General features: G+C 45.6%; 1 protein-coding gene across 5 annotated transcripts in view; it reads left to right on the top strand.

Annotated features, from left to right (window-relative positions):
* IBTK (inhibitor of Bruton tyrosine kinase) overlaps positions 1–15,239 on the top strand; it is a 325,853-nt gene that overhangs the window by 295,020 nt on the left and 15,594 nt on the right. The window contains exon 27 of one of the 5 annotated variants that reach the window (XM_063916888.1): positions 7,188–7,363. The exons of the other annotated variants lie outside the window; for them this stretch is intronic. Coding sequence (XP_063772958.1) covers positions 7,188–7,272 — 85 coding nt within the window. The 3' untranslated portion in view covers positions 7,273–7,363. Of the gene's footprint in view, positions 1–7,187; positions 7,364–15,239 lie in introns of those variants that run through there. 5 annotated transcript variants of the gene reach the window in all.

The following is a 15,239-nucleotide window of genomic DNA, read 5'->3' as shown; positions in this document are numbered from 1 at the left end:
CTTCCACATGCTAATAAACTGTTGGGAAAGACCAATGGTAGACATGATGGCGTCTCGCCTCAACAAGAAACTGGACAAGTATTGCGCCAGGTCAAGAGATCCACAGGCAATAGCTGTGGACGCACTGGTAACACCTTGGGTGTACAAATCAGTATATGTGTTTCCTCCTCTGCCTCTCATACCAAAGGTATTGAAGATTATACGGTGAAGAGGAGTAAGAACAATACTAGTGGCTCCGGATTGGCCAAGAAGGACTTGGTACCCGGAACTTCAAGAGTTGGTCACGGACGACCCGTGCCCTCTACTTCTGAGAAGGGACCTGCTACAACAGGGTCCCTGTCTCTTTCAAGACTTACCGCGGCTGCGTTTGACGGCATGGCGGTTGAACGCCAGATCCTAAAAGGGAAAGGCATTCCAGAAGAAGTCATTCCTACCTTGATTAAGGCAAGGAAGGAAGTCACCGCGAAACATTATCACCGCATTTGGCGAAAATATGTCGCGTGGTGCGAGGATCGGAGTGTTCCGACGGAGGAATTTCAACTGGGTCGTTTCCTACATTTCCTACAATCAGGATTGTCTATGGGTCTCAAATTGAGATCTATTAAGGTTCAAATTTCGGCCCTGTCAATATTCTTCCAAAAAGAATTGGCCTCAGTTCCTGAGGTACAGACTTTTGTTAAAGGAGTACTGCATATACAGCCTCCTGTGGTGCCTCCGGTGGCACCGTGGGATCTAAATGTAGTTTTAGATTTCCTCAAATCCCATTGGTTTGAACCATTGAAAAAGGTGGATTTTAAATATCTCACATGGAAAGTGACTATGTTACTGGCCCTGGCTTCCGCCAGGAAAGTATCTGAATTGGCGGCTTTATCTTATAAAAGCCCTTATCTAATCTTCCATTCGGATAGGGCAGAACTGAGGACTCGTCCGCATTTTCTCCCTAAGGTGGTATCAGCGTTTCACCTGAACCAACCTATTGTGGTGCCTGCGGCCACTGGCGACTTGGAGGACTCCAAGTTGTTGGACGTTGTCAGAGCCTTAAAAATATACATTTCAAGGACGGCTGAAGTCAGAAAATCTGACTCGCTGTTGATACTATATGCACACAACAAGTTGGGTGCCCCTGCTTCTAAGCAGACGATTGCTCGTTGGATTTGTAACACAATTCAACTTGCTCATTCTGTGGCAGGCCTGCCACAGCCTAAATCTGTTAAGGCCCATTCCACAAGGAAGGTGGGCTCATCTTGGGCGGCTGCCCGAGGGGTCTCGGCATTACAATTCTGCCGAGCAGCTACGTGGTCGGGGGAAAACACGTTTGTAAAATTCTACAAATTTGATACCCTGGCAAAAGAGGACTTGGAATTCTCTCATTCGGTGCTGCAGAGTCATCCGCACTCTCCCGCCCGTTTGGGAGCTTTGGTATAATCCCCATGGTCCTTTCAGGAACCCCAGCATCCACTTAGGACGATAGAGAAAATAAGAATTTACTTACCGATAATTCTATTTCTCGGAGTCCGTAGTGGATGCTGGGCGCCCATCCCAAGTGCGGATTATCTGCAATACTGTACATAGTTATTGTTAACAAATTCGGGTTATATTGTTAAGGAGCCATCTTTAAGAGGCTCTTTCTGTTATCATACTGTTAACTGGGTTTAGATCACAAGTTGTACGGTGTGATTGGTGTGGCTGGTATGAGTCTTACCCGGGATTCAAATTGCCTCCCTTATTGTGTACGCTCGTCCGGGCACAGTACCTAACTGGAGTCTGGAGGAGGGTCATAGGGGGAGGAGCCAGTGCACACCACCTGATCTGGTAAAAGCTTTACTTTTTTGTGCCCTGTCTCCTGCGGAGCCGCTATTCCCCATGGTCCTTTCAGGAACCCCAGCATCCACTACGGACTCCGAGAAATAGAATTATCGGTAAGTAAATTCTTATTTTATCCTTATTGTTGTTATGTTTTCTGTCAGACTTATCAAATACTGTACTGTGTTTGCTTATACAGAGAATTAAATGTTAGTCAGCTTGGATGTTGCTGTTTCATGTGTTACTTTCTAATATGTTGTTTGTATTTTTAGTTTTTTCCTTCAGATATTAAAGTATATCTTCTTCTATTGAGAAAAAACCTGAAGTTAGAGAGATTGTTAAATATATTTTCTAGGGAGTAACAGGTGTGGATCAATTAGGTCAACCAATATTAGTCACTAGGTCGATCCCATATGGTTGACAGGGTCAAAAGGTCAACAGTGCAAAGCAGGGCTGCCATCAGAAATGATGGGGCCCGGGACTGACAAACTTGGAAGACCCCCCCCCAACCCGTAGCTCCCCCAAAGCTTACCAGAGGGGTCCCGGGTGGCAGCAATGAGGATCGCGGGGACAGGATAGCTGCCTGCGCAGTGCGCATCGGCAGGGCAGGCTGCCACGGAGGCACACAGCGCAGCAGTGTGTATTCCTTCTATTGAGGCGGGCGCGAGCCAATCGGAGCTCACGGACCGGCAGCCAATCAGGAGCTGGCTTGGCGGCCCGTGAGCTCCGATTGGCTCGCGGCCGGCTCAATAGAAAGAATACACACTGCTGCTCTGTGTGCCTCCGTGGCTGCCTGCCCTGCCGGTGCGCACTGCGCAGGCAGCTGTCCTGTCCCCGCGATCCTCATTGCTGCCACCCGGGCCCCCTCTCAACCAGGGTCCGGGACTGGAGTCCCCACCGTCCCCCCTTGATGACGGGCCTGGTGCAAAGGTAGACAAAAAAAAAAAGGTCAACAGGTACAAAAGGTCAACATGGAAATGGTTGACACAAAAAAGGTCAACACAGATTTTTTTTTTTTTGCATTTTTTTTATGTCATTTTGTATATTTAATCACATGTGACACCAATTACTGCTTAGCACAGTTTACTATTCCCAATCATAGTCCCCGTGGATGGTAAAGTATAGAAACATTTTAAAAAAATGTTGACCATATGCATGTTGACTATTTGAAACTGTCGAACTTATGCTCTGTCAACCTTTTGTACCTGTCGACCTAATGTGTGTCGACCAAATGGGGTTGACCTATTTACTTTCTTATTATTGTCGACCTATCATCCGTGTACCAGGAGTAACACTGAGTAAATGTACAAGTCAACAGCACCACCACAACTTCTGTACCCATCTAAGCTCTTGCAGCAAACAGATTAGAAATGGAACAGAAATAAGGATAATTAATTATTTTTGTAAACAAAATCATTATTTGTGAAAGCAGGCACACCATATATGGAAGATAGTGCATTGCTGTGTTCATGGTCTATCTTTTCATGTTTGTATGGATACACAGGCTGTTTACTTTAGGGATCTCTGTCGGTCAGCTTGTGTGTATGTGTAAACTCCACATACACTTAGGGATTAATCTAATTACTGTAGGTGCGAGTTGCCTTGTGTGCCCTGAACTTCAATGCACTGTGCACTGTATTTGTAATCAGTGGCGTCATAAGGGGGGTGCGGCCCGCACCCGGGTATCACCCTTTGAACGGGTGACACCAAAATGCTGGCTCCTCAGCAGTAACAGGAGCCGGGTACTGCAGTGTAACAGTCTCCTGCAGCACTCTGCTCCTGTCATAGATCACGAGCTGACAGAACGGGAAAACTGTCTCCGGGGGCAAGTATCTCCAGAGTGATGATTGCGGGTCCCCATGAGGCCGTGCCCCCTCTTTATACAGGCACGCCCCTTTATGTGTGGCCATGCCCCATTTTACCCTTTGAGCGCACCTCTGGTGCACGGGAGATCGAGAGTGCACACCCGGTGACGCCTCTGTTTGCAATCCAGTTTTAAACCTCTCATTACTTCTTTAGAAGAATTTTGCATTTTTTTTGTGCACCCCCTGAGGGTGTGAAAAATGTCGCTATTTACTTCAGAACCTCCTGCCAACCCTCATTAGTGACTAATTAGACATTTGGAAGTTTTCAGTTAGCTTATTTCAGGGGTGGGGAACCTTCGGCCCTCCACCTGTTGTTGAACTACACATCCCAGCATGCCCTGCAACAGGTTTAGCATGGCCATATTACAAAACTGTAGCAAGGCATGCTGGTGTGTGTAGTTCAACAACAGCTGGAGGGCCAAATGTTCCCCATCCCTGGCTTATTTGGACCAATGTTTACATGTCATTTTGGGAGTTAAAAAATAAACATTCTCAAATTACCCCCAAATCAACTTTTTCGTTACCCCAAATTTCGTTAAAGTGTATAGTTCAACAAAAAATAATTGCTTTTGATAATTTTTTTTTTTTTTACATTTTCATTCCATTCCTTTGTAATTAAATGAAATTCATGAGCTTTATAATTTTTTTAATTCAAAAAAATGCACAAACCAGCCATTTGACACCATTTAAAAGGTTTTAAATATTTGATTCCTTTTTTCCAATGTTAAGGGCCCTACACACTTGGCGACCTGCCGGCGAACTGGTCGACGGGCGACCCGGCGGCCGGGGGGAGGTGACGGGGGAGTAAAGTTTCTTCACTGCCCCTGTCACACGGCTCCATAGCAGTGCATGCTAATATGGACAAGATTGTCCATATTGGCTTGCATGCATAAGCGACCCGGCACCAATGCTGAACAAGCGTGAGACCGCGCATCGTTCATCGTTGGTGCCTACACACTGAACGATATGAACGAGTTCTCATTCATTAATGAATGAGAACCTTCATATAGTTCAGTGAAATCTTTAATTGTGAAGGGCCCATTAGATTTCAGCTCTCCAAAGATTTTCAATTGGATTGTGATCAGGACTCATTGCTGGCCAGTTTAAAACATCCTTTGTGCTTTGGATGTGTGTTTTGGATCTTTATCATTGTCAGAGTCGAAAAATATCATGATTCATATGCCTTGTATTAACCCCTAATGTGTGCGCATGCTGCTCGTCGCCTGGTCCCCCGTGCGTACACATCCCCGCAGATTTTGTAAGGGACGCTCCAGCGTCTCGTGCGCATGGGATGTGTAAATACGGCGGAGTTTGTGAGCTTGTAGCGTGCGACTCGATCGCGACATATTTAACCCAAATAGCGTAATAATATATTATAGTTAATATTCCCATTAACAATGTCAGCAAGTATGGTAAGTTTAAAACCTCCTAGACAGAGAGATTCCTCTTTGCATGCTGGGAGGGCTCAGACAAAGGTTGGAGGGTAGTGGTTGGTGTCCAGCTGTGGGGTATTGAAGGGGTGTTGTGCCTATGATAATTGGGAGGGATTCGCATAGTTCCTGCTCATGGTTATGCACAGAAGTAGAAAATAAGATTAATTGCATTCCGAATAAATTACACAAGTGCAGGGTAGGTGAATAGAATTCAGTCATTTATTTCCCACAGACTGAATACAATAGCCTTATTTACACTAAGCTTTGAGATTCTATGAAGAGGGCTTACACCTTTGTTTATGAATAGAACCAGGTTTCTCTCCAGAATAATGAGTGCTGAGTTGTCAATTATCTCAACTGAAGGTGGGGTAAACAAAGCCCAGAGACAGAGTTTGTTTGGAAGATCCAAAACAATAGCTTTCCTCAATATAATCAGACAAAGAGGAATTTAGAATACTAACAAGTCCTAGCCATCGCCCACTTCTTGAACTAACCAATGATCCCAGGTGCAGTACATGTCCCACCCCCTAACCAATGGAAAGAGAGCACACAGTATCTAGGGTTCACTACGGCTGGCCGGCGGTCGGGCTCCCGGCGACCAGCATCCCGGCGCCAGGAGCCCGACCGCCGGCTTACCGAGCGCTCGCCACGCTACGGGCACGGTGGCGCGCTACGCGCGCCACACTATTTTATTCTCCCTCTATGGGGGTCGTTGGACCCTCATGAGGGAAAATAAGTGTCGGTATGCCGGCTGTCGGGCTCCCGGCGCCGGTATACTGAGCGCCGGGAGCCCGACCGCCGGCAAACAGAAGACCACCCCAGTATCTATTGTAGTATGTCTTGAGTTAGTAAATAAATATAGCTTGCAATAGGCTTGGTGACACAAGACTCTCTCTCATCAACAATTATCAGTCGGATAATTGGAGGACTGGATCCGGTCGCGCTTGCGAGTGTTTCCCCATATGGTATGTTTCTCTGTGGCCACTTTGTTACCCGGTTAATGTATGCCAGTCATTCTCATTCTATGTATCTGTATTTTCAATCATTTGTTAATGTTTGTATTTATGTCTAGATATTCTGTTTAGGTATTAATGTTAGATCTGTAGTGTATCTGATGTATTGTTTTCCCCTTTTTATACTAAAAGAATCATCCACCTGGTGTTAGAGCCGGAGTGATTTTTAAATCTACATCAGGTCTTGTGTATTTCATCATTTATTACTAAGGGTTATTGAGCGTCTGTCGCTCAAACAGCTTTCATATCATAAAGGTTAATCAGCGTTACATTGTGGTAGTATTACAGTAATAAGGTTTACAGCGTAAGCATACCCTTACAGTGTATTGTTACAAGGTTGTCTGTGTGTAGATCTGTGAGCGTCAGCGCCGCTTGTATCCCGCTCTCGCGGTACAGCGTCCACTACGCTAATAGCGTAGCATTACGGTACTCGGACCGCCTATAGCTTGCTCGATACCAAGTGTAAGCCATGAGCGAACGTGCCGCTCATGCGTCTCGACCACGGCCTAGCGTCTGTTACGCTAAGTGCGTACCATTACGGCACCTCGTGCGCCTATTGCGTATGTTGTCTTTAATAAGTATATAGCTTAAGTTCAAGATAAATAATCAGCTTTATCATCATGCTGGAGGATCAATGATCTTTGGCCCAAACCTAATTTTCTCCAAAATGCCTGGTCAGTCCTCTGATTTTGTGGTTCCTTCAATAATGAAAGCCGACAGTACCAGAGGCCACAAAGTTGCCCTAAAACATTAGGGACCTCCAGCATGTTTAACTGTAAGTAGGGTGGTGTTCTCCTTAAAAGCTTACTTTTGTTGCCTATAGTGCTATTTTGATTTTGTTTGTCCACAGAACATTTGCCCAGACGTATTGTAGTTTGTCTAGACGTTTGGCAAAGATCAGTCGTCCCTCTTTATATATGTTTTTTTTCAGCAGTGGGGTCCACCTTGGCCTTCACCTATAAAACCCTTCTTGGTTTAGAATGTAGCGTATGGTACATGTTAACACATCACTCCAGATTGTTTCAGGTCAGCCTTCAATTCTTTGGATATTTTACTTGGTGTTTTTTCCACAGTTTTTACCAACCTTTGAAGACTACTGACCTCGATTTTCCTATTTGCCCCATGTTCAGGAAGGTTCTTTACAGTTTCATGAGTTGATAACATCTTAATAACATTGCATGCTATTAAAACAGAGTTGCCAAGGTCTTTGGAGATGTCCTTGTACCCTTTAGATGTCTTGTGTTTGGTGATAATAGTTTGTCTGTTGCTCTCAGACAACTCGCTTGTCTTCACCATTGTGACAAATTAACATAGAATAAAATGTGTAGTTTTTAATCATTAAAGCTATCATTCATTTGTTAATTCAGGTCTTGTGAGCTCTGAGAATTTAACACTGATCACTAATTTTTAATGTATCACACTAAGTCTAATCTGACTTTTATTTATTTAATGGCAATCCTTTAATTCATTATAGTTTTCCTTCTATTGTTTTTTTAAATTGTTGGTGCGAGATTTAATTAGCTGTGGTAATTTGCCACATGGGGTAAAGGGTGGTAGCCCAAGTCTTTTACAAATGAGGCAAATAAATTACAGTCCATTTTTTGCAGCGGGGTACATTGGTTCCACAGTGAAACATTTGGGTGTAGAGATGGATCTTGATCCAGGCACCAACAGGCTAAAGCTTTAGACTGTCCCAGGATGCATTGGGGCCTCCTCTATAACCCCGCCTTCAGTTTCGAGTTGGTGCCCTGCAGAGCAGGTCACTTAACAGGGGGGCTGCACTGGGCAGCCCTGAAAAAGCTTTTGCTTGAAGACTTCAAGGGCCCCAGCACTTACATGTCAGGATGACATTCTGTGCTGTGGTTCCGTCACCTCTTCAGCAGCGTTGCATACTCCTGCTGGCTCAGTTCCCGGGTACTTGCAGCGGGGACGTTCCGGCATTGGGCACACGGTCGCAGTGCTCTCTTGGTTCGCATGGCTGCTATGAAGGAAAGAGGGTCCCCCAGGTGAGACCCGCCATTAAATTGCATTTCGATCACAGTCTAGGGAAACGGACTGCGATGCTGGCGTGGACACTGTCACCGAGCAGGGACCCACTATATCCAGACAAACAGTGGCAGTTGCTCAATCATTCCTGGAGATAATTATATATCAGGTGCTAGAAAGGGGGAGGGGTCACAGACAAACAGCAGACAGAGGGGGGGGGGGTGCTTTTCCCTCCCTGGTATCCCCCCAGCACACTAAAAAAATTACCTGTATCCATACCTGAACCTGTCTGGTAATAGAAGTTCAGAGAATTGGTCACACATGTTTGCAGAGACATGTTTAGCTGCTGAGCCACTTCACAGCTTCTCTGATATCAGCAGTCCTAACACTACGTAATAGCAGTGCCCACATAGGGCCATGTGATTTGTCTACAGTAAGGCCTCATGATAAAGGCTGTTACCAAAACACATCCAGACAGAGAGCTAACTTACCCGGGAGCCACCCCCAGGTTCTCCCATTAGCACTACAGGGAACAGCATGCCTTCCTAATACTGCTCCCATTCAATGCCCTTCTCAGACAAATAATTATATATCAGGTGCTAGAAAGGGGGAGTGGTCACAGACAAACAGCAGACAGAGGGGGGGGGGGGGGGTCCCCCCCCCCCCCGGTATTCCCCAGTACACTAAAAATTACCTGTAACCATAATCTTTCTAGCACCTGATATATAATTGTCTCCATGAATGATTGAGCAATTGCTTGTCTGCTTGTGTAAGAAAGGTATTGAATGGGAGCAGTATTTGTAAGACATGCTGTTCCTTGTAGTGCTAATGGGATATCCTGGAGGTGGCACCCGGGTAAGTTAGCTCTCTGTCTGGATGTGTTTTAGTAATAGCCTTTATCATGAGGCCCTACTGTAGACAAATCACATGGCCCTATGTGGGCACTGCTATTATGTAGTGTTAGGACTGATGATATCAGAGAAGCCGGGAAGTGGCTCAGCAGCTAAACATGCGTTTGCAAACATGTGTGACAAATTCTTTGAATTTCTATTACCAGATAGGTTCAGGTATGGTTACAGGTAATTTGTAGTGTGCTGAGGGGATACCAGGGGGAAAAAGCACCCCCCTCTCTGTCTGCTGTTTGTCTGTGACCCCTCCCCCTTTCTAGCACCTGATATATAATTATCTCCAGGAATGATCGAGCAACTGCCATTGTTTGTCTCTATTCACTTCTAACCAGCTCTACTTAGCCCACACTGAACATTGCATGAGCGCGCCTGTCACAAACCTTATGTCAGTTTGTGACTGAAATTTGTATAACTCTGCATCAATCCTGCTTACATATGCTTAGTTCTGGAGCATGTGAAGTGTGAAACAGGTAGGATAAGTTCTGGAAAGTACATAGAGATACATTCAACTCTACATCAAGTTCTTAGTATTCACTGGAAGAAAAAAAATGACTGGCATCTGAGAACAAATGGCAGAAGTGTGAAATTAAATAAATGTCCGTTTGTAATAAAAGCTGATATCCTACAATAAAAGTAGAAAACAACTAATAAATAGTAGAAATGTTATCGTTTCAGCTGAAAGTCGTACAGCCAAACTATAGGTCCAGCTTAGATATTGTGTCCATGTGTGTGTTTCAGGAAAAGCAAGAAAATAGGAGGTATTGTAAAAAGAACAACAGTGTACTTCAGCTGATACACACTGACTATACAAACATTTTAAAGATAGTACTAAGCAAGATATTCCTGTACATGCAGAGAGCAGGTCATCATACAAGACTGTGTAGAGCCTCTTAGACACGTGCATAAAATGTGTAATTTGTAGATGTGCGTGTTGTAAAGCATGCATGTCACAATGAGTCACCATTCCCACATTGAGTTTTATACACATCTGTCAGTGCAATGTAATATATGACAGTGGTGTTTTAAGATGTGTCCTTTTATAAGTAGGATTTGATCTCTTACCATTCCACACTAATAAAATGCATATGTATTGCAGCTGTAGGTATGAGCGTCAACCCATTTACATACACTTTACATGCATCATAAAATCTGGATATTTTATGCACATGTATATTGTGCTGCAATCTCATGTGGTCTACCATTAGCTTACAGTTTTGTAATTTATCTGTAGAAAAATCGTGAATTACTGTCATGAAAGCGGTCCCTTTAACCTTGTTCAACTCCTGTTTGTCAGTAGATCTCAGCATCCTCCTTGATCTTGCAGTAATGGAAACACACACAAATGTCTGGGCGCTGTCACACCCTGTTGGCTTGTGACCGAGTTCTCTGAACAGGGAGGAAATGTTACGGTCAGGCAGATAGTGTATTAATAAGTGATGCATATATTGTGTTATCTGATTTACAGGATACATCTAATGTGCTGTACACTGTTTAGTCTGGGTCTAGGTTCACCAAATGGAAGGATATTTATTTATTTATTTATTCAAAAAATTAGTAATTTGTTGTGCTGTACACTGTGTGACAGGAATCACATAGACCGGCTAAAACGTCACCGGTTTCTTTCTTTATTTATTTACGCAGGACAACACAGGAGTCTCTTAGCATAGCAGTGCAGGTTTACATCCGCATACATTCATAATAGTACAGGATCACCTCAGTACTGGCTCACAGGAGCACATCATTACAGGTTCATAGTAGTACATGATCACGTCGGTACAGTTCAATGGCCCTGACATCACCACACCCCCTTCTGGATGCTAGTCACCATCAGAAGCACTGTCCCTGTGAACTGAACATATACTTAAAGGCAGATTACAGGTGCTGTTAATTAATTAATTAGCCTAGCTTCTGGGTGACAACTGATTGAGGCAAAACCTTGACTGGACTCTTCAGTCCTGCTGCTCTGCTAAACCTGGGAAATCCTGATGTTCCACATTAACTCCATGTCGAACTATGCTGTCCCTGCCACAACTATAATGAATTAGCTGAACAGTCAGTGCATTTTTCTATGTCCTTTTAATTGGATTTATTGATAATGCATGTAATACAGTATGTGTATGTCTATATAAGTGTAACCTCTTTTCTCTATCGTCCTAGTGGATGCTGGGGTTCCTGAAAGGACCATGGGGAATAGCGGCTCCGCAGGAGACAGGGCACAAAAGTAAAGCTTTCCGATCAGGTGGTGTGCACTGGCTCCTCCCCCTATGACCCTCCTCCAAGCCAGTTAGATTTTTGTGCCCGGCCGAGAAGGGTGCAATCTAGGTGGCTCTCCTAAAGAGCTGCTTAGAAAAGTTTAGCTTAGGTTTTTTATTTTACAGTGAGTCCTGCTGGCAACAGGATCACTGCAACGAGGGACTTAGGGGAGAAGAAGTGAACTCACCTGCGTGCAGGATGGATTGGCTTCTTGGCTACTGGACATCAGCTCCAGAGGGACGATCACAGGTACAGCCTGGATGGTCACCGGAGCCTTGCCGCCGGCCCCCTTGCAGATGCTGAAATAAGAAGAGGTCCAGAATCGGCGGCAGAAGACTCCTCAGTCTTCTAAAGGTAGCGCACAGCACTGCAGCTGTGCGCCATTTTCCTCTCAGCACACTTCACACGGCAGTCACTGAGGGTGCAGGGCGCTGGGAGGGGGGCGCCCTGGGAGGCAAATGAAAACCTATTTTGGCTAAAAATACCTCACATATAGCCTCCGGAGGCTATATGGAGATATTTAACCCCTGCCAGACTCCATTAAGAGCGGGAGACGAGGCCGCCGAAAAAGGGGCGGGGCCTATCTCCTCAGCACACAGCGCCATTTTCCCTCACAGAAAGGCTGGAGGGAAGGCTCCCAGGCTCTCCCCTGCACTGCACTACAGAAACAGGGTTAAAACAGAGAGGGGGGGCACTAATTTGGCGTTAGAAATATATAAAAAAGATGCTATAAGGGAAAACACTTATATAAGGTTGTCCCTATATAATTATAGCGTTTTTGGTGTGTGCTGGCAAACTCTCCCTCTGTCTCTCCAAAGGGCTAGTGGGTCCTGTCCTCTATCAGAGCATTCCCTGTGTGTGTGCTGTGTGTCGGTACGTGTGTGTCGACATGTAGGAGGACGATGTTGGTGAGGAGGCGGAGCAATTGCCTGTAATGGTGATGTCACTCTCTAGGGAGTCGACACCGGAATGGATGGCTTATTTAGGGAATTACGTGATAATGTCAACACGCTGCAAGGTCGGTTGACGACATGAGACGGCCGACAAACAATTAGTACCGGTCCTGACGTCTCAAAAACACCGTCAGGGGTTTTTAAAACGCCCGTTTACTTTAGTCGGTCGACACAGACACAGACAGGGACACTGAATCCAGTGTCGACGGTGAATAAACAAACGTATTCCTTATTAGGGCCACACGTTAAAGGCAATGAAGGAGGTGTTACATATTTCTGATACTACAAGTACCACAAAAGAGGGTATTATGTGGGATGTGAAAAAACTACCATAGTTTTTCCTGAATCAGACAAATTAAATAAAGTGTGTGATGATGCGTGGGTTCCCCCCGATAGAAAATTATGGGCGGTATACCCTTTCCCGCCAGAAGTTAGGGCGCGTTGGGAAACACCCCTTAGGGTGGATAAGGCGCTCACACGCTTATCAAAACAAGTGGCGGTACCGTCTATAGATAGGGCCGTCCTCAAGGACCAGCTGACAGGAGGCTGGAAAATATCATAAAAAGTATATACACACATACTGGTGTTATACTGCGACCAGCGATCGCCTCAGCCTGGATGTGCAGAGCTGGGGTGGCTTGGTCGGATTCCCTGACTAAAAATATTGATACCCTTGACAGGGACAGTATTTTATTGACTATAGAGCATTTAAAGGATGCATTTCTATATATGCGAGATGCACAGAGGGATATTTGCACTCTGGCATCAAGAGTAAATGCGATGTCCATAACTGCCAGAAGATGTTATGGACACGACAGGGGTCAGGTGATGCAGATTCCAAACGGCACAAAGGTGTATTGCCGTATAAAGGAAGAGGAGTTATTTGGGGTCGGTCCATCGGACCTGGTGGCCACGGCAACTGCTGGAAAATCCACCGTTTTTACCCTAAGTCACATCTCTGCAGAAAAAGACACCGTCTTTTCAGCCTCAGTCCTTTCGTCCCTATAAGATCATATCTGCCCAGGGATAGAGGAAAGGGAAGAAGACTGCAGCAGGCAGCCCATTCCCAGGAACAGAAGCGTTCCACCGCTTCTGACAAGTTCTCAGCATGGCGCTGAGACCGTACAGGACCCCTGGATCCTACAAGTAGTATCCCAGGGGTACAGATTGGAATGTCGAGACGTTTCCCCTTCGCAGGCTCCTGAAGTCTGCTTTACCAAGGTCTCCCTCCGACAAGGAGGCAGTATGGGAAAAAATTCACAAGCTGTATTCCCAGCAGGTGATAATTAAATTACCCCTCCTACTACAAGAAAAGGGGTATTATTCCACACTATATTGTGGTACTGAAGCCAGAAGGCTAGGTGAGACTTATTCTAAATCTAAAAAAATTTTTGAACACTTACAAAGGTTCAAATCAAGATGGAGTCACTCAGAGCAGTGATAACGAACAGGAAGAAGGGGACTATATAGTGTCCCGGGACATCAGGGATGCTTACCTCTATGTCCCAAATTTGCCCTTCTCACTAAGGGTACCTCAGGTTCGTGGTGCAGAACTGTCACTATCAGTTTCAGACGCTGCCGTTTGGATTGTCCACGGCACCCCGGGTCTTTACTAAGGTAATGGCCGAAATGATGATTCTTCTTCGAAGAAAAGGCGTCTTAATTATCCCTTACTTGGACGATCTCCTGATAAGGGCATAGTCCAGGGAACAGTTGGAGGTAGGAGTAGCACTATCTCGGATACTGCTACAACAGCACGGGTGGATTCTAAATATTCCAAAATCGCAGCTGATCCCGACGACACGTCTGCTGTGCCTAGGGATGATTCTGGACACAGTCCAGAAAAAGGTGTTTCTCCCGAAAGAGAAAGCCAAGGGAGTTATCCGAGCTAGTCAGGAACCTCCTAAAAACAGTGCATCATTGCACAAGGGTCCTGGTAGAAAATGGTGGCTTCCTACGAAGCAATTCCATTCGGCAGATTTCACGCAAGAACTTTTCAGTGGGATCTGCTGGACAAATGGTCCGGATCGCATCTTCAGATGCATCAGCGGATAACCCTATATCCAAGGACAAGGGTGTCTCTCCTGTGGTGGTTATAGAGTGCTCATCTTCTAGAGGGCCGCAGATTCGGCATTCAGGATTGGATGCTGGTGACCACGGAGCCCAGCCCGAGAGGCTGGGGAGCAGTCACACAAGGAAAAAATTTCCAGGGAGTGTGATCAAGTCTGGAGACTTTTCTCCACATAAATATACTGGAGCTAAGGGTAAATTTATAATGCTCTAAGCTTAGCAAGACCTCTGCTTCAAGGTCAGCCGGTATTGATCCAGTGGGAAAAACATCACGGCAGTCGCCCACGTAAACAGACAGGGCGACACAAGAAGCAGGAGGGCAATGGCAAAAACTGCAAGGACTTTTCGCTGGGCGGAAAATCATGTGATAGCACTGTCAGCAGTGTTTCATCCCGGGAATGGAAACTGGGAAGCAGACTTCCTCAGCAGGCACGACCTCCACCCGGGAGAGTGGAAACTTCATCGGGAAGTTTTTTCCACATGATTGTAAACCGTTGGGAAATACCAAAGGTGGACATGATGGCGTCCCGTCTGAACAAAAAACGGGACAGGTATTGCGCCAGGTCAAGAGACTCTCAGGCAATAGCTGTGGACGTTCTGGTAACACCGTGGGTGTACCAGTCGGTGTATGTGTTCCCTCCTCTGCTTCTCATACCTAAGGTGCTGAGAATTATAAGACGTAGAGGAGTAAGAACTATACTCATGGCTCCGGATTGGCCAAGAAGGACTTGGTACCCGGAACTTCAAGAGATGTTTACAGAGGTCTTATGGCCTCTGCCGCTAAGAAGGGACTTGCTTCAGCAAGTACCATGTCTGTTCCAAGACTTACCGCAGCTGCGTTTGTTGGCATGGCGGTGGAACGCCGGATCCTAAAGGACAAAGGCATTCCGGAAGAGGTCATTCCTACCCTGGTCAAAGCCAGAAAGGAGGTGACCGCACAACATTATCACCACAT

Source organism: Pseudophryne corroboree, chromosome 4 (assembly GCF_028390025.1).
Source record: "Pseudophryne corroboree isolate aPseCor3 chromosome 4, aPseCor3.hap2, whole genome shotgun sequence".
NCBI classification, from domain to species: Eukaryota; Metazoa; Chordata; class Amphibia; order Anura; family Myobatrachidae; genus Pseudophryne; species Pseudophryne corroboree.
This window is presented reverse-complemented; position numbering and strand designations above follow the sequence as displayed.